The following is an 18,840-nucleotide window of genomic DNA, read 5'->3' as shown; positions in this document are numbered from 1 at the left end:
TCAAAAAAGACTAGAAAATAGTAGAATTCAAAAAAGACTAGAAAATAGTAGAATTCAAAAAAGACTAGAAAATAGTAGAATTCAAAAAAGACTAGAAAATAGTAGAATTCAAAAAGACTAGAAAATAGTAGAATTCAAAAAAGACTAGAAAATAGTAGAATTCAAAAAAGACTAGAAAATAGTAAATTCAAAAAAAACTAGAAAATAGTAGAATTCAAAAAAAGACTAGAAAATACTAGAATTCAAAAAAGACTAGAAAATAGTAGAATTCAAAAAAGACTAGAAAATAGTAGAATTCAAAAAAGACTAGAAAATAGTAGAATTCAAAAAAAAGACAAGAAAATAGTAGAATTTAAAAAAGACTAGAAAATAGTAGAATTCAAAAAAGACTAGAAAATAGTAGAATTCTTCAAGACTTCAAAAAATCCACTATGTTTTGAAGTGTTATTTAAAATAATTTACTTCAAACTAAATATGCTCGATCAAATGCTTACATAATGAGCATTGCCGATTAGTTCTTCTGGTAAATCAAAACCTTAAACACATCATATGGGTTCAAAAATTTTAATTTTCCAGAACTTACAAAAGAAATTTTCTCTGACTTGGTATCCAACAAAAATTAGTTTAAATACATATAAGCACATAAAATAAACTTGTTTCAATTAGCAGTTTACTAATTTTACGATTTTTCTAATTGCTTTGTCTGACGCGATACTAAAAAACCGAGAACAAACAATTTTTCTAGGTTGTACTAACTTCCGGGTGCGTAAAAGTATTTCCGTAGTGTTTTTTCCTAGAGGAAAAGTAGAAAAAAGAATAAATTCAGAAATAATAATAAGAGAAAAAAATCCGTCAGCTCTTGACATAAAAGTGAGAAATCGCAGGAACGACGGGAAAAATAAAGACAGTGAAGAGAGAAAAGTTCTACTAAAGTTGAGGCGTGGGAGTTGGAAGAGAGAACATTTTCTTTCCGAGTTCTAGTCTCGTAATCCGCTAACTAAGAAAAAACCGCAAACGGAAAAGAAATATTTAAAATTGAAAAACAAAAAAAGGACTAAAAGGGCTTAATGATTATATCATGAAGGCAAAGAAACAAAAAAAAAGGCTTTTAATCCTATGTCTGCATCAACAGACCGCAAATAGGTCAGTGAGCTTCACAGACATTCGAATTGACTTTCCGTGAGCAAGTAAAACACAGTTAATGCTTGCTATCAAGTACTGAAAAATAAAAATTGTTGTTACAGACATTAAAGCCATAAATCATCCAACAAGGGGACTGGAATGACAAAATACCCATAGTAAATATTAGTGTCATTTATGCCTACTAACTGAAATTTAGCGAAAATGAAATACAGTAGAATTTGGTTGATTCGAATTTTGGATAATCCGAACTTTTACGAACTACTCTAGAGTTTACTATCTAATTTAATGTTAAAATTTCTTATTTAACTCGAAATATTTTTCCATCTAGTTTAATGTTAGGATTCGTGAGGAATGAAATCATCATTTTTGTATGAAGCGAATTTAGTTTGGAAAAATTCTATAAGAAAGACTTTGCTTTTCTCGATCAAGTTGTTCAACAACAAATTTTTAAAGACTAATAGAAATTTGAAATTTTTTTTCTACTCTTTCTTTTTGACAATTTTATGCCCATTTTGGCATTATTCATCTGAAGTGCATCGAGAATATTTTTCACTTAATATCGATTATGCTTTTCAACTTATAGATCAAGGTTCAACATTCAAAATCTGAATTTTTTTTGTCGTCATTAAGAGTATGGAAAGTTCATATTTTTGTAATACATAAATGAAAGTACATTTCCTTGATAGCATAAGAATGATAAGCAAAATTAGGGAAACAGTTTCATAACTGATGATCATGAATTGTTTCCGTAAATTAAGCTTTGAACATGGTCAAGAAATTCTGCAGTGATGCTGATTCCAGAACAATGGAATAATGTAGTAGTAGTAGTAGTAGATCAATTAATTTATATATTTTAATCATGAATTATTAAAATTTGGAAACAGTTTCATACTGGTTGTAAAATTTTAATAATACATAATTATTATCCTATGTGATTGTTGATGATTACGTTCTACAATTTGCAGTCAGATCCAGGATAGATAAATTAGATAATTCGAATTTAATTTGCAGTCAGATCCAGGATAGATAAATTAGATAATTCGAATTTGTCCAGTGACTTTGGACTGACAACTAAAATAGTTATCAGTCCAAAGTCACTGGACAAATTCGAATTATCTAATTTATCTATCCTGGATCCGACTGCAAATTGGAACGTAATCATCAACAATCACATAGGATAATAATTATGTATTATTAAAATGGATAACTTTCTAAATCTAAGAATGGATAACTTTCCGATTTGTTTCCACCATGAATATCATATTGCTTCTTCAACATATCTACAGTGACAATAGAACTCACGTCTACAGAAAACGTATGCTGTTACATGCTTTCAAAACCCTGTTAGAAAAATGCGACACCACGCCCTAGAACGGGACCTAACCGATCGATATTAGTGTCTCCTTGTCTATGCGTGAGATTGATACACATATGCCGTATCTCTCCATTTCTCTTTCAAGGCAATAAAATTTCCCCTCGTATCTTCCGCCACTCTGATACATAGTTCTTCCAATGTGAAAATATATTCAGAGAATCAATTGATTCTATACAGCTCAAGTTGTACATAACCAGTACCTTAACAGCCGTTCAATGAAGTTCATATATTTCTGTAGGCATGACACTTACCAACCAGAATTTGTAAATATGTAATCTGAAATAGTTTTGCTATCCTACTCATCAATATAAAATTGCTGGTTATAACCAAAACCAGAGATTATGCACTTAAAAATCCTCAATGTATAAATACATATTCTACACCAGTGAAAGCAGAAGGATGACTTTTGAGGAAAGTGAAGAGACCTCTTCAAATATGAAACCCAGCGTTACATACCTTTTTCAACATCCAACACACACAAAGCAAAAGAAATTTTTTGAAAACTTCAGTAACTTATAAATGAGAATTCCTAAATCTGGAATCCGAAATACTTTTGGAGAATTCAACTCATTATTAAAAATTTCTGATTATAGCCGAAATCAGCAATCATGTACTTGTTAGTGCCGAAAGCCATGCTCTGTTCCAATGTTTCAATGCTCACGCATTGATGCTGGTCTGGAGTGACTCCCCGTCACTTTTGTTCCTGACAACATCCATTAAAATCATGTCCTTTTCAAATTTGCTGAAAATCCCATCAATATCGTAATATTAGTTTATCGATAAACATTTAAAATATTATCGGAAGTCCACTTGCTCTTCAAGGACTTTATTTCTGACGTCCATCTAATCAGAAAATTCCTCACTCAATATGGCTACTGCGACTTATCCTGCAGCAGCGAATCCATTCAATTCATCCAACGAGGTTCCTCAAATCGTTTATTTCATATAAACGCTTCAAAAGTTCTCCATGATGAACGATATCGAATACTTTCTGAAAATCCAGGTAGACAACTTCCACGTTTTAGCCATTACCTAATGCAAGCGTCTTCACCGCATAAGCAGTGAACAACATGTGGCCCTCGAAGGATTTTTGCATTGGTCCGCCGATGGAAAGGCTAATCCAGTTACCGCTATATTATTATTATTATTATTTAAAAAAATATTTTCAGAATTGATGAAAATTTTCATATTTAATGAAAAAATAAAGTAATTACAGAATTAATGAAATTCGTATTCAATGGGAAAATAATTTTAGAATTAGTGAAAATTCATATTTAATGAAAAAAAAGAACTCCCTCCGACTGAACAAAATTTTCCAATAATATAAGGCTTCTTTCTGACTCGGATCTTGGACTCAATAGGACCCACGCGTTAAGACGTCACTGAGTGAATCTAGATACCACAGTACAACTTGTTAGCCCTCGGGCTTCATAGAAATTTTATGTAGGCCCGCAGCGTCTGAAAAGTTGAAGATCCCCTGATCCAATGGTTTGTAACATGATCGAAGAAATAAAGAAAGCTGCTTTCACACGACGTTCCTTTCCCAAGACTAATGCTGATTATTCGACAACGCATTGTTATCCGCGGCCCACTTCACCAGCCACCGTTTAATGATAATTTCCAGAATGTTTGGGAGGGAACTTCGAGAGACGAGCCGGCTTCTTCGCTACCATTTTTGAGAATGAGGGCCACGTTACAAAATTGCCAGTCCAGCCGCCGAGACGAAAAGTCATCAAATGGCCCCTGAAGATTCTATTTCAGTTGGATTGCATTCAGAATTTTTCGAATGGCTTTCAAAGTTGTCCCTAACCCAACGTGGATATCCATAAAAGATTAAGGATCGTTATCACCGTTCCATCCCTTTTATCGTTTTTCCGCATCACGTGAATACGCGGATATTGTGGATCATTTACCATAAGATTTATCATGCAACACACATCTTAGATTCTGAATCTTAGTTACTGGGACTCGAGCCAAAATCCATTTGAAGAATGGAAAGATGATTCTTAAGTGAACCGGAAAAGGTTTTTCCTTTTCCATGCCATCTTATATCGCCATTTTCAGATCTCTGTGATAGATGAGGAATAGGAAGAAAAAAAAAATATCAACAACAACAGAATACCACACTGAGACGATGAACGGGGAAGAGATGTAGAATACTTATATTGAAGGAGAAAAAAACATATAGACAAAGGCAGTACACATTTTTTGAGGTTTGCCTTTGTCAATGCACAAATGGGAATTAATCAGAACCGAGTTCAAAGTTCATTACCACAGACATGTCAATGCTTCTGTCACCGAACCATTTTTCCCCACCCAAAACTAAATGAGCCACTTCCGAAACTTAGCGAAAAGTCTGAGAGACAGAGAGAGAAAGAGACGCGCGGATAAGACTGATGAAATCTGGAAGAGTCTTGGACATGATCCAGGGATTCGGTGGATGCTTTCAGTGAATTGCGTGGAAACAAAGCTACAGTTCAAAAAGGATGGGACGGGACATTCTCTCTGTAAGAATACTCGCTAAAAAACATAAAATAGAGGAGAACGAATGTGTATGTATGTATACCCACAAAAAAAGAAACAAATCTACCACAGTAGAGAAGACTAAAAAAAAAATTTTAAATATAATGGTATAATAGTTGAATGAATGATATAAAAAAAAAAACTACAACAACAACAACAACGGCACCCGGGGTTGCTTTCTGTCTGAGACGAGGTTAAATAGAAGAGAATGCGTACGCGTGCTGTGAGATAACAACAACAAATACTCGTCAAGAGCTTTTTTAGTGTTGCCTGAAAGAAAAACAAATTAAGGAAATTTCAAATTTCTGGTTGTTATTTGTGTGAAGTATGCGGTAGATCCTTGAATGTGAGAATAACGCGTGAGGAGGAGCAATTTCTCTCTCTCTTCTCCACGACCCAAAAAAAGATTACTCACTATTCGTGCCATGTTGAGCTATCCTAACATCGAGTTAGATTCCGTTTTAATTTCCTATAATTCTAATTCTCACAAGTTAGATTGCAGTCTTGTCAGGCCTGTCATTTGCGGGGGCATAAACAATCGCCCCCCCCCCTGGCTTTAAAAAATACAATAGAAATGAATAAACAAGGTGAAATATATAGAGTATATGTGTTGTTTGCTTCCCCCCCCCCTCCCTGGAAACGGTTGAAATGACGAGTCTTAGTCCTGTCTAAGATATGGTGGTCTGAGAAGAGTAACTCTGGATGAAAAACTTCTCGTTCACTTACTGACGTAAGAAAAGAAAGAGACCTAAGTTTATACCAAAGATAGATTGCCAATGACAGAATGAATTTTCACTCTCCAGGGAAGACAGGCTGTCTTGGGGGGATATATCAGCCATCAAGTGTAGGTGGCCGAACTTTTCTTGAAGCCTTGATTGTAGTGCAGACGCAGAATTCCAGAGGTTGTCTTCAATGTTACATATTGGACATTTTAATGAGGCCAATAGCGTCGTTTAAGAATAAACAACGGCGAGTCCAAATCGGGTTCTATCCATTTCAACTGATGTAGTGTCACCCGTGAAGCTTCTAGCTAAAACGATAGGCCAAAGGGAGTTTCTCAAGTTGGCTAATGTTTTGCTTTTAACTCTTTGAGCGACACAGCAGAAATCACTAAACCCCCCCCCCCCCGCTTTTGTTATATCGTTTTAAATTGGGTAGGGTTTCCAACGATTTTCAGCAGATGAAACTGAGGGTATAGGGAAAAGTGTGCCATTGAGAAATCAACTTCACAAAATATCTTGACTTGCCAATGCTAAAATAAGGGGTCTTTAGGAAGGCATTAGGAAAGCCTTTAAGGTAGACATCTTCAACCCGTTGCTCGCGAACACCCCCAGTGCTCCCTGAAGCACCCAGAGCGCTCGATGCTGGTGTTCCATTTCGTGCTCGCGAGCGCTTGATCAACTTTGCAATCTCATTCAAGGATTGAAATTATTCTGATTGCATGAATTCGTATGTCAAACTTGTCGTAAAGGTGCTCTTCTTTTGAAGTCGGGTACAGGCAGGTGCTCGCGACAAGACAAAGGTTGAAGACATCTACTTTAAGGCGATATCTCGCCAGTGCCGCTTGAAGGGTTAAAAAAGAATTTGCAATTGCAGTAGTAAATACCATATTGACTCTCTCTGAACCAAAAGCACTCAAACATGTGACTCCTCATTCAGTCCCCGTCCTACGTTGCATGTTTAGATGCAATTTTTTTTTTATTACCCTCACTTATTCAAAGTATAGGTCTGCCTACTAGTGATTTTCGGTTAGTTGGAAGTTAGCTTTCTAAGATTATCTAATTTCGAGGTGCGAATGCTAGCCGATTCCCCCATTCCGAAAACGTTTCTCCAAAGAGTATAGCACACAGACCTTCAACATGGTACTTGCATAACATCAAAATTCAAACATTTACCATCTTCATTTCAAAATACGGAAGGCAAATGACAGCACCAGCAGAACACGAAGCAAGCACAACTCTGACAACATACACTATGTTTCAAAAAGTCTGTGTCCTTTTTGCAGTTTAGACATTTTCTCGAGTTTCTAAAAAAATACTGGGTGAATCATTCTGAAATATTTCGGTCATATATACCTTATATTGATACTCAGTATCTACAGTGAAAATTTAGTCACGAGTGCATTTAGGGGACTGACAAAAAATTAAATAAGAAAAAAAGTTTTCAATCAACCTATATCATAAAGTGTATCAGGAAAACCTGCAAATGACTTGTAACTTCAAAAAAATATTTTACGAACTTTGTGCAATACTTTTGTGTATTTCGGAGGAATAACCACGTATATTCACGAAGACATAAATGTTTTCTATAAAAATTCCAATTTGCACCGCGTGATTTCTGCCTATAACACACGCCGAGTTTCCAACCAATTCTCAAGAGATTTACAGAAATCATGGCACTATAGATGAGGCATGCTGCTGTATAGAAATTTAAAATGTAATAAACTGTTATTTAATGAGATGAGTATTTTTAGTAAATTATCATAAATTACTCATGCGAAGAAATATTTTTTTTTTTAATGATTTGATTGCCAGTTATATAGTGAAACTTATATGAAAGTTCCAGCTGAATGTTATGAAAATTCAGAAAGATATACGCAAAATAGTGAGATGTAATTTCGAAACTTGTTAAAAGTAACTGAATGATAAGGGATTTTCTACAAATTGGTATATGATCTTTTTCTGTTATTTATTTCGAGAATAAACCCACAACATTATGCGAAGGAGCGAAGACGCGTATCTGATGCTCTGTAAGAGAAGTGTTTTAGCATAACACGCGTGTATGATATCAAAATAAACAAACTGAAGTCAGAAAGGAAATACAGAAAAAACTCGTGTACCAATATATATATATTTGTGGAAAATTCTTTATTATTCAGTTACTTTCAACAAGTTTCGAATTAACAGCTCACATTATCGCGTATATCTTTCTGAATTTGGGCGCGGTAGCCCAGGTCGATAAGATACTCGCCTAAACTACCAAAAGATGTTTAGAGGTGTCCCGAGTTCGATACCTGGTTCGTTCTTGTCAAAAAACTTTCCTGACACAGGGGTACAACAGAAACGGTGACATGACCGCAGGAAAAATTGCTACCGCAGGGAGTCCCCTATCGAGGGGTTAGCGCACCAATCTCTCGATAAGTATAAAAGAAGCATGCCATTCGGAATCGGCAATAAATTGTAGGTCCCGGTCTAATTAGCCCTCGTGTGCAGAAAATGGCCGTGGTGCGACAAAAATGATCAAATGATCTTTCAGAATTTTTACGTCTCATTCAGCTGGAATTTTCATATAAATTGCACTATATATTTGGCAATAAAATTACGAAAGAATAAAATTCATATTTCTTGCGCATGCGGAATCAATAGTGAGATACTAAAAATACTCCCCTCTTCTATGTAATTACGAAAATAATCGAGCCTTTGATATTAAAATAAGCAAAAATAGAATACATAATTCAAAATAGATCATACTGCACATTTCCTTGAGAGAGAGAGAGAGAAACGGCTGTGTGTGAAACGAAGTATTTGAGTTTGCATTATTTACTACTAACAAAAATACCCGGCGCTGCCCGGGTTTTCTTCAATTGCCGGGCGGGATTAAAAAATACAATACAATACAATACAAATACAACGCCACAACAGGCAAATTGCCCAACGAGGTGACTGACTTAAGAACATCATGGATCCCCGAGCCATTTTTTTTTTTTTTTTTTTGGAGGCCCTACCTACTACTGCTACACCACACATGCACCCCCCCCCCCCCCGCGGAACCCCCCAACGAACCCCCAACGAATCGGTACATGCGGGAATGTGCGTGTACGTGTAGTGCAACCTGACTATAAAGTTTGTTTCTGTGTAATGCTTGTTATGTGTAGTGCTGTCATCTGCCCCCAGTTTTTCTAACTATGAGTGAAGTGTTATGGTTGAATGATTTATCGTTGTAGGACTGTTGCTCTCTGTGGCGAGACTTTTTAAAGGGGAGATCGGCTCGCATTTGCGCCTTGAAGTTGGGAACCACAGAAAACCAACTTCAGCCGGCCACCACTGTGGGGTTCGAACCCGGATCCTCGCATCACGAGTCCGGCACTATAACCACTCGACCACCACAGCGGCAAAAAGTGACAAACCATTATAAAGGAAAATCAAGTATAATACTGGCAGCATCAAAGAATTGATAAACCATTGTAAAGGCATGTGCATGTCTGAAACGCATTGTTAGGGAACCACGACAACCGAAGTAAAAATTCCGAAAGTGACTGGTTGGGGCCCAGGAATCATTGTTGTCTGATAGTTTTTTTGTCCATTTCAGGCATTTGCCCTGCTCTGACGAACTTTTAAAGTATCCTACGGTTGAATCCCGGTCCTGTTTGAAATATGTGCAAAATTTGAAGACGATCGGTCTAAAATTTTATATTTGTATAAAGAACAAACATGCATACGACATACATAATTTCATATTTATATATAAGATGGAGAAGTTTGATTTGATATGCGAATGTTCCTCCGCATTCACGGAACGAATTATGCTTGTAAACCAAAAAGTTCAGCTGAATTAATCTAACATATTTATCTCTCACGTTTAACTTTTTCTCTATTAATTACTATCGCGATATGCAGTAATACGTCATTTCCCTGCCACTTGGCAATTTTATATGATTCGGTTGCATATTGACGATTTTTCATGTTTCATGGCTTTGGTATTGTTTTGGCGAATATTGGCGATTTCCTATGTTTAGGATTACGAAAAATTCCGCTCCCTTAGTCTTCATCATCACCAAAAATGAGCCACCTCTTATTTTTAGATTTAGATAAAGTGACGGTAAAAGATATAGCCTTATTCTAGTTGCTATAGATTTAGAATACTTAAAGAACTATCGGCTTGAATATTTACATACTTTCAGAAGCATAGAGCCAGATCTGCTTGACTGATTTTTGGATCGCCGCTGTGGTGATTAAGAGGTCATAATGACGGACCCGCATCGCGAGGACCCGACACCGACCATGAACCCACAAAACCGTCCATTGGGTTCTTCCCCCTCGTAGGCACGAAACCTAACGACTGCGATTCTGTGAGTTTTTTCTCTCTCTCTCTCTCCTTTATATTATAAACGCAATGAATTTTTTATTATCATTTTTCCCATTTTTGTGTTACCCAATTTTTTTCAGATTCCTTATCTTATAAAAATTATTTTTTTTATAAAAATACATTTTAAACATGTTTTTAAGCAAAAATTTTAAAGCAATTCATGTTCATTTTAAACCAAAATGAACTTTTTTCCCAGCTTGTAGCAGCGACGTTTGCAACGAGCCTGGTTCTCAATACTACTTTCCCCATGGTTTAACTACCTGTCAGGCTCCCCCATGGTGGAAGATATGTTGCATTTATAAAAAAAAAAATTATTAGCAAGTTGTTGTGGTTGTTGCCACAACTCTTTTGCAAATGCAGTCGTGGCCGAGTGGTTAAGGCGATGGACTTAAAATCCTTTGGGGTTCTCCCCGCGTACGTTCGAATCCTACCGACTGCGATTCGTGTGAGTTTTTTTCTCTCTCTGTCTTTTATTAACGCGATAAAATTTTTATTATGATTTTTCCCATTTTTTGTGTTAACCAATTTTTTTCAGATTCCTTACCTTAAAAAGAATTATTTTTTCATAAAAACACATTTTAAAGGCAAAATGAACTTTTTCCAGCTTGTAGCAGTGACGTTTGCAACGGGCCTGATTCTCAGTACTACTTTCCTCATGGTTTAACTACCTGTCAGGCTCCCCCATGGTGGAAGACATGTTGCATTTATAAAAAAAAAATAAAACAGATATTAGCAAGTTGTTGCCACAACTCATTCGCATATGCAGTCGTGGAAAGTGGAGCTTGTATGGAAAGCAGTGACGTTTGCAACGGACCTGATTCTCAGTACTACTTCCCACATGGTTTAACTACCTGTCAGGCTCCCCCATGGTGAAAGACGTTGTTTATAAAAAAAAAAAATTATTAGCAAGTTGTTGCGGTTGTTGCCACAACTGCTGTACAAATGCAGTCGTGGCCGAGTGGTTAAGGCGATGGACTTAAAATCCATTGGGGATCCTCCCCGCGTAGGTTCGAATCCTACCGACTGCGATTCGTGTGAGTTTTTTTTTCTCTCTCCCTTATTAACGCAATGAAGTTTTTATTATGATTTTTCCCATTTTTTGTGTTAACCAATTTTTTTCAGATTCCTTACCTTAAAAACAATTATTTTTTCATAAAAACACATTTTAAAAGCAAAATGAACTTTTTCCAGCTTGTAGCAGTGACGTTTGCAACGGGCCTGATTCTCAGTACTACTTTCCTCATGGTTTAACTACCTGTCAGGCTCCCCCATGGTGGAAGACATGTTGCATTTATAAAAAATAAATAAAAAATATATTAGCAAGTTGTTGCGGTTGTTGCCACAATTGCTTTGCAAACGCGGTCGTGGCCGAGTGGTTAAGGCGATGGACTTAAAATCCATTGGGGTTTTCCCCGCGTAGGTTCGAATCCTACCGACTGCGATTCGCGTGAGTTTTTTTCTCTCTCTCCCTTATTAACGCAATGAAGTTTTTATTATGATTTTTCCCATTTTTTGTGTTAACCAATTTTTTTCAGATTCCTTACCTTAAAAAGAATTATTTTTTCATAAAAACACATTTTAAAGGCAAAATGAACTTTTTCCAGCTTGTAGCAGTGACGTTTGCAACGGGCCTGATTCTCAGTACTACTTTCCTCATGGTTTAACTACCTGTCAGGCTCCCCCATGGTGGAAGACATGTTGCATTTATAAAAAAAAAATAAAACAGATATTAGCAAGTTGTTGCCACAACTCATTCGCATATGCAGTCGTGGAAAGTGGAGCTTGTATGGAAAGCAGTGACGTTTGCAACGGGCCTGATTCTCAGTACTACTTTCCCCATGGTTTAACTACCTGTCAGGCTCCCCCATGGTGGAAGACATGTTGCATTTATAAAAAATAAATAAAAAATATATTAGCAAGTTGTTGCGGTTGTTGCCACAATTGGTTTGCAAATGCAGTCGTGGCCGAGTGGTTAAGGCGATGGACATAAAATCCATTGGGGTTTTCCCCGCGTAGGTTCGAATCCTACCGACTGCGATTCGCGTGAGTTTTTTTCTCTCTCTCCCTTATTAACGCAATGAAGTTTTTATTATGATTTTTCCCATTTTTTGTGTTAACCAATTTTTTCAGATTCCTTACCTTAAAAACAATTATTTTTTCATAAAAACACATTTTAAAAACAAAATGAACTTTTTCCAGCTTGTAGCAGTGACGTTTGCAACGGGCCTGATTCTCAGTACTACTTTCCTCATGGTTTAACTACCTGTCAGGCTCCCCCATGGTGGAAGACATGTTGCATTTATAAAAAATAAATAAAAAATATATTAGCAAGTTGTTGCGGTTGTTGCCACAATTGCTTTGCAAATGCGGTCGTGGCCGAGTGGTTAAGGCGATGGACTTAAAATCCATTGGGGTTCTCCCCGCGTAGGTTCGAATCCTACCGACTGCGATTCGTGTGAGTTTTTTTCTCTCTCTCCCTTATTAACGCAATGAAGTTTTTATTATGATTTTTCCCATTTTTTGTGTTAACCAATTTTTTTCAGATTCCTTACCTTAAAAACAATTATTTTTTCATAAAAACACATTTTAAAAGCAAAATGAACTTTTTCCAGCTTGTAGCAGTGACGTTTGCAACAGCTCTGCTCGTCTCAAACAAATTTTATGACAACGTTTGTACCCCTTTTTATCGGCAAAGGCGTACGTGAAATGGGGTATCAACCCCCCTTCCCCACGGGGAAAAAAGCTACCAAAAAAATCGGTTGGCTATCAACCTCCGGGTTACTTTTATTTTTTCTAAAGCGCATGTGATTTTGGTTTGGATATGTTATGTCGTGAATATTTTTGGCAAAAAAATTCATATTGCCAATTTTTTATATGAAATTAGCGTATTTTCAATACTTCTGCTACTCATTCTACACCACTCTTTCACCTAATTCCAACTTTGGCCATACCGATATATTGCAATTCACTGTCATTAATAAGTCGGGTTGGAAATAATGGCGTCATCTATCGGTGGTCGCCTGAAGTTCATTAGGGAAAATATCTTTTCTATAGTCCTGTTGTTTCCCGAATTTGACCCTGGCACTCTGATGGCACACTGAATGATTTTGCACTGAAAATTACCGCTTCGATCACAACATACTCTTCACACAGATTATACAAGGTGATTACTTAATTCCCCCTTGCCGCATTTTACTGGCGAACCGTTGGTCCTAGAGGCATACTTCCAATTGGAAATAGGTTACCCAAACAACGCATAGCACTCGGATACGTCATTCATGTTGCAATGGGGGGGGGGTTACATTTTTAAGGGTAATAACTCAAAATTACTCTCGAGTAATAAATATTTCTACATATAACATCTTTTTACGGGGATCTGTTGAAAATCAGGGGGACCCCCTTTTTACCAAAGTCGTTACGTTTCTGCTCACAGTAATCCAGATTGTTCAGAAATATAACCCAAGAATTTTTTTTTTTTTTTGAATTTTCAAAACGTTTTTGCGTTTTTGATTTTTAAAAATACATTAAAAACTCAAATGTCAGCAAATCACTCATTTTTTTTCAAATTTTTAATGTTTTATTTTTCTTTTTTTTAGTGAAGAAAAAATCCACTTTGGTTAAATCCTTCCAGTTAAGACGATGCTGGGTATATTCATCTTCACATACAATTTTTTCCAAAATTTTATTACTAAATTTTATTTAATTAATCACACATTTTTCCCGGAGGAACTTCCCCATGGAAGCCATTTAAAAAGAAAACCCTGAAAATTCAACTTCAAGTGCTGCCCTCTTATGAAAGCTCCAAGAGTTCATAACACCATATTTCTAACTCAAAACTCACACAATTCTTCAAGAAAGGGTTAAACTCGCCGAGGTCAAAAGAAAAAGAAATCTACACTGAGAAAAAGCAACCCTCACACACTTGTGGCACCAGGGTTTGAAAATGATAAGAAGCAAGTAGTATTTCTTACAACGCTGACCTGCTAATAATGATGTTTTAGTGCATAGTTTCCCAATCTTTTTTGTCCCATCGCCCCTTCATCGCCCCCCAACGCAACCTAACCCATAGGATCCTATGTTATACCCGTAGCTTCTACCGCCCCCTTGGAACATTCCATCGCCCACGTTGGGAATCATTGTTTTAGTGTATCTCCTGGAAAATATTTTTTTTCACGGAGAATCACTGTTGACGATAGCAATCCGGAGCCATGGCTCCCCCCCCCCCCAACAAGGGTGGGGCTGACAGGGCCTGGAACGATTCTCATAATTTTTTTTCCATCATCAAGAGGCCAGTGAAAGTATGGTTGAGGGGGGAGCCTGCAAAAGATCTAAGCAAACAGGCCCTGATCCAGAATGTGGGGAGGGCCATGTCCGGAGCCTGGAAACTGAATCCATGAGACCCGATTCCAGTTGCCCCAGAGTAATTATGGCCCTGTATTTTATTTTCTAAGAGTTCTGTTAAACGTTTGCTTAGAATGAAATTTTAATAGCAAGAAATAATTCATTCTGCACCGAATATGCTCATACTGAAAACAAAAATAGTTTATCAGAAAATATATATATAATAATTAGAGTACTCACCGCAGCCTCTGCAAACCACCCGCTTAATAGCCTTGAAAGTCTTTCTTTCGTATTCAATAGGGAATGCCGTGGCGATAACAGACGTACGCGTTTCATCGAGGAAACGTCCGTACACCACATACTGATTACCTAACCTCAAGTTGTCCTCGTTCACGTCGAAGACGCACTCTTCCCCGGAACGAGGGCTCTGGAAATACACGACATCCATCTGTCCAACAACGTCCGAAAGCAGGGACACGTCGTCCGCTTTCAAGGCCTGGTCCACGCCGAAAGCCGCCCGTACGGTGCCATCCCTCTGCACCAACACGCTCAACAGAGTTCCCCTGAAGACCACCGGCGAGAGGTGGGCTTTCGTAGCCGCCAGAACCGGCAACGAGTCGATATTTGGTTGTCTTTCGTCGAGATATCGTCGAACCGGATGCGTGGTGCTGTTCGGTCGGAGACATAGCAAGCTGGAAGAAGAAGATGAAGAAGAAGCCGAAGATGAGAGTACTAGACACAGAGACACTAACAGGAGATACCAGAGTTTTATGACGATTGCAGAAAACTGCATGTCAAATTCATACAAACAAAGACCGTGGATTTCCTACGAGTCTCGTCTCACATGGGATGAGTTTAGAGGTAGAATATCCTTTGATATATTGTATATGACTCAGAATACTAACAGACAACAACTGGACACTAAAACACCCGATCTAAGTACCCTGGAACTCGATGACCGCGTGCGACAGTTCTTCATCCAGGAAGGTGGATAACTGAGGAGGAGGAGGTAACACACCGCTCGGACGTCCACTGGTGATTTCGGAGGACAACTGACAGAACATTTCATATTTAAACCAAAGGAAACGACTAATTCCTTCAGTTCCACTTCGGCCACTAATCGACATCAAACGGACGATTCCAGACACTTCAGAGACTGGTTCCACACCATCTTCCAGCATCGAATATCATGGTATCTCTGGAAAATTCTGGCCACTTACGATACTTTCTCGATACCATTGCCTTCAACAAACTATGGTCTGCGTGTGTGTGTGTGTGGTGAGATGAGATGAGATAGAAATCCCTTCCTGGATCTCGCTGCTACCAACCACCACGAGGCTTCCAGCGCCCGTTCAAACAAGCAAGTGACACCTGACTAAGGAATCCGTAAAAAGACGTGGCTCGTTCCCGGCGTTGGGATTGGGTGAGATCACATGATGTTGGTGAGAGAGAGAGAGAGAGAGTAGAGATAAAAAAAAGAATACAAGAGAGAGATATTCACACACACACAGAAGAAAACTTTGCCCCCCGAAGTAGAAAGACCATCACCAGCGCCACCAAACTCCCATCATCCCGAAACCGGCACATAATGCACACGCAACATCCACGGAGCATGCGCAGTTCATGCACATTTCCAACCCACCACATGGGAGAGATTTCAGCGCAAGAGAGAAGAAACAGGACTAAAAGGCGGTAAGTTTATACGTCTGGGGTTGGCAAACGAAGTATTAGAGGCAAATAGGAGATCCATTTATCTCTATCTCACTCTCTCTTAACCCTTTTTATCTCTCTCTCTCTCTCTTTTATCATTCTCTTCTCCCATAAGTGTCTCAACTGTTCCCGAGACATCCGTGAAGACATCACGTGGATACATAAAATTTAATAATAGATTTTTTTTTTTTCTCGCAACATGGATCATCTGTAGATTGAATCGATTCAGGCTTTTCAGAAATTTCGTGAATTTTTCCGTTTACTTCATCTTCTTAACTTTAAGCTTAGAGATAAGTGATATAAGAATTGTGGTTGATTATTTGTATTTGTCAGAACCAGTAGTTCCCAAAGTGTGGGTCACGTCCCCTTCGGGAGACGAGAGAGAATTTTCTAAACGAGAATGTCTTGATAAGAATTTTGATTTTATCTTTCTCGTGGAGTAAATAAAAATATATCAAATTAATATAATGCCTAAATTTTCATGCATGCTGAAACCGTGACCCGTGGGCCAAACGTGGCCCTCAGAATCATCTGATCTGGCCCGAGGTCTCAAACCTAATTTTGCGATAATGAACTAAGCAGCACATGAACAGATCACTTAAGTGACCCGCTCCACTTTTGCACATCACTTGAGTAACGCGCGGCACAGTTTCAGAGCGCGTAAGTGACCGACCCACGGCACAATTAACAGATTGTGAAGTGACCCGTGGCATATTTCCAGGTCACTTAAGTGACCTACGGTGCTGTCCCAAATCAATGAAGTGTCGCACTTCATATCAACAGATCAGTCAAGTGACATGCAGCGCAGTTCCACATCATTTGTGGAAATGATCATCCGAGTGGCCTGTGGCACATTCCCAGATCACTTAAGTGACATATTTACGGATCACTTGATTGACCTGTGGCATAATTACGGATCCCTTAGGTGACCCGCGGCACAATTCCAGAGCACTGAAGTGACACGCGCCACATTTACAGACCGCTTAATATCTGTTTCAGATTATCGTCAGGAGGTAAAGCAGGGCTGTGGGGGGGGGGGGGTTAGAGCTCTGCTACGAGATTCTCATTAGTAAAAGGTGGAGGGGGGATAACACTGCAAAAAGTTTTACAGCCTCGGCTATAAATCCCGAGCACTTCTTCGGCCTAGTACCATTACTATAATATAGATGACAGCACGAGCATTGCGTAAGGATTGGATAAATGGATAAACCAGATTTTTTTTTAAGTCTGGGCCAGGCCAGGGCTGTAGCTGGGTCCCAGTACCTTCTCGGCGCCCAGGTGCAGATTATTTCTTGCCCCCCCCCCCGTCTGAAAGGGCTATTATTATTCAAAACAATTGTAAATTTTCTGTACGGTCTTAACAATCCCGGGCCCTGGGGGCAGTGCCGCGGTTGCCTAATCATAAACTGAGCCTTTTGACACAGAAACTCCGGAAGTGACGAATGAAACAGATGCAGTTTCTACCAATAATTAGAACAAGCACCAAATTGAAAAAAAAAATGTCCAGTGTGTGTCATAAATATAGTGTATGAAAAAAAAGACACAACACTACTGAGAAATGCAACCTATCATTCGTAAATGCAAAAACCGAACTAAATAAAAATTACCCAGTGGTGGTTAGGTGATGTTAGTGCCACCTCGCGGTGATAATGAATATAATATAATAAATATATGTGTTATTGCCGAAGCCCGAGGTGGTGGACACACTTCGCGAATTTCAGAAATGATTTGGACTTTCACCGGCTCGGTTACGAAGTGGCCGGAGCTCCCTGGCCAAAGCTCGATTAGCTCGATGAGCCAAATCCATTTTTTTTTTTAAATCGCCAACGTGTGATAGCACTATACATGTTGTCCATGTATAGCAGCTGTATTGTATTAACTCCATGTGACGAGAGAAAAAACAATATAGAAATAGGTATATATAAACATAAATAGTTTTTCCTTTCAAATTTTGAAGAGGAAAAAATGATCACCGCATCGCTACTGCGGTTTGATGGGTTTGCCATAACTAACATAATTATCACGAAAAAATAACGCTAACTTGACGATGATCCTGAATCATGTCTTTTGTTATCGGACTTTCGCGAGGTATCACCGGTCACTTCACGATATATGAAAAAAAAAAAAAATTGGCAGTAACACATTCATATAACATTTAACAATGCACATATAAATCAATGTATTAATAAACGTTGAATGAGTTTTGTTCTGTGTGATTACTCCTTCGATATATTGAGTTTCAATAATCGTAATTTGTATTACTTCTGAATCTCAATATCACGGTTTGTAGGTGGCACTGAAGAAGACTCCATTGCCACGCTTAGGAAGTGCCAGTAAACAGCTGTGACAGTGCCGTCTTAACGCATGGACCCACCCGGGCACGGTCCGGGGGCCTCAAGAGAAGAGGGGCCTCGCAAAAATGAGTTCCGGTTGAAATTTTCAAGGATTTACCAGGTAGGGCCTCCGAAAAACCACTTGGCCCGGGGGGCCCCATGATACTCTTAAGACGGCCCTGAGCAGTGAAGGGTAAAAATTTGCGGGTAGTGAAGTGTGTGTGTAAGAAAAAAAATAGAAAAAAAGATTTAATATCATAAAGGAAAAAAAAAGACAATTATACTTTCAGTAAGTTCCTTGCACAGAGTCAACATGGCCATTACAGCATA

At 38.3% G+C, this 18,840-nt stretch overlaps 1 protein-coding gene, 1 long non-coding RNA gene and 5 other non-coding genes across 8 annotated transcripts in view; 6 read left to right on the top strand and 1 right to left on the bottom strand.

Annotated features, from left to right (window-relative positions):
- LOC149088538 (protein vein-like) overlaps positions 1–16,136 on the bottom strand; it is an 85,941-nt gene extending 69,805 nt beyond the window's left edge. Inside the window, exon 1 of one of the 2 annotated variants that reach the window (XR_016194676.1) lies at positions 14,708–16,112. Coding sequence is in view for 1 of the 2 variants with exons in the window: in XM_089248063.1 (XP_089104189.1) it covers positions 14,708–15,260 (553 nt within the window). In the remaining variant the exon portion in view is untranslated. Of the gene's footprint in view, positions 1–14,707 lie in introns of both variants that reach the window. The other variant, XM_089248063.1, reaches the window with a different exon arrangement.
- Positions 9,831–18,840, top strand: part of LOC149088535 (uncharacterized) — a 27,140-nt gene continuing 18,130 nt past the window's right edge. Inside the window, exon 1 of the long non-coding RNA XR_016194677.1 lies at positions 9,831–10,109. This is a non-coding gene — a long non-coding RNA (uncharacterized LOC149088535). The remainder of the gene's footprint in view (positions 10,110–18,840) is intronic.
- Positions 10,483–10,565, top strand: TRNAL-UAA (transfer RNA leucine (anticodon UAA)). The gene has a single exon. It is a non-coding gene; the product is annotated as a tRNA-Leu (tRNA).
- Positions 11,071–11,154, top strand: TRNAL-UAA (transfer RNA leucine (anticodon UAA)). Its single transcript has one exon. It is a non-coding gene; the product is annotated as a tRNA-Leu (tRNA).
- Positions 11,485–11,567, top strand: TRNAL-UAA (transfer RNA leucine (anticodon UAA)). Its single transcript has one exon. It is a non-coding gene; the product is annotated as a tRNA-Leu (tRNA).
- On the top strand, positions 12,081–12,163 carry TRNAL-UAA (transfer RNA leucine (anticodon UAA)). The gene has a single exon. It is a non-coding gene; the product is annotated as a tRNA-Leu (tRNA).
- TRNAL-UAA (transfer RNA leucine (anticodon UAA)) lies at positions 12,493–12,575 on the top strand. The gene has a single exon. It is a non-coding gene; the product is annotated as a tRNA-Leu (tRNA).

The sequence above is a fragment of the Pholcus phalangioides genome, unplaced genomic scaffold, assembly GCF_987345545.1.
Source record: "Pholcus phalangioides strain wild (caught in Gottingen) unplaced genomic scaffold, Ppha-v1.0 ptg000003l_1, whole genome shotgun sequence".
Classification (NCBI taxonomy): Eukaryota; Metazoa; Arthropoda; class Arachnida; order Araneae; family Pholcidae; genus Pholcus; species Pholcus phalangioides.
This window is presented reverse-complemented; position numbering and strand designations above follow the sequence as displayed.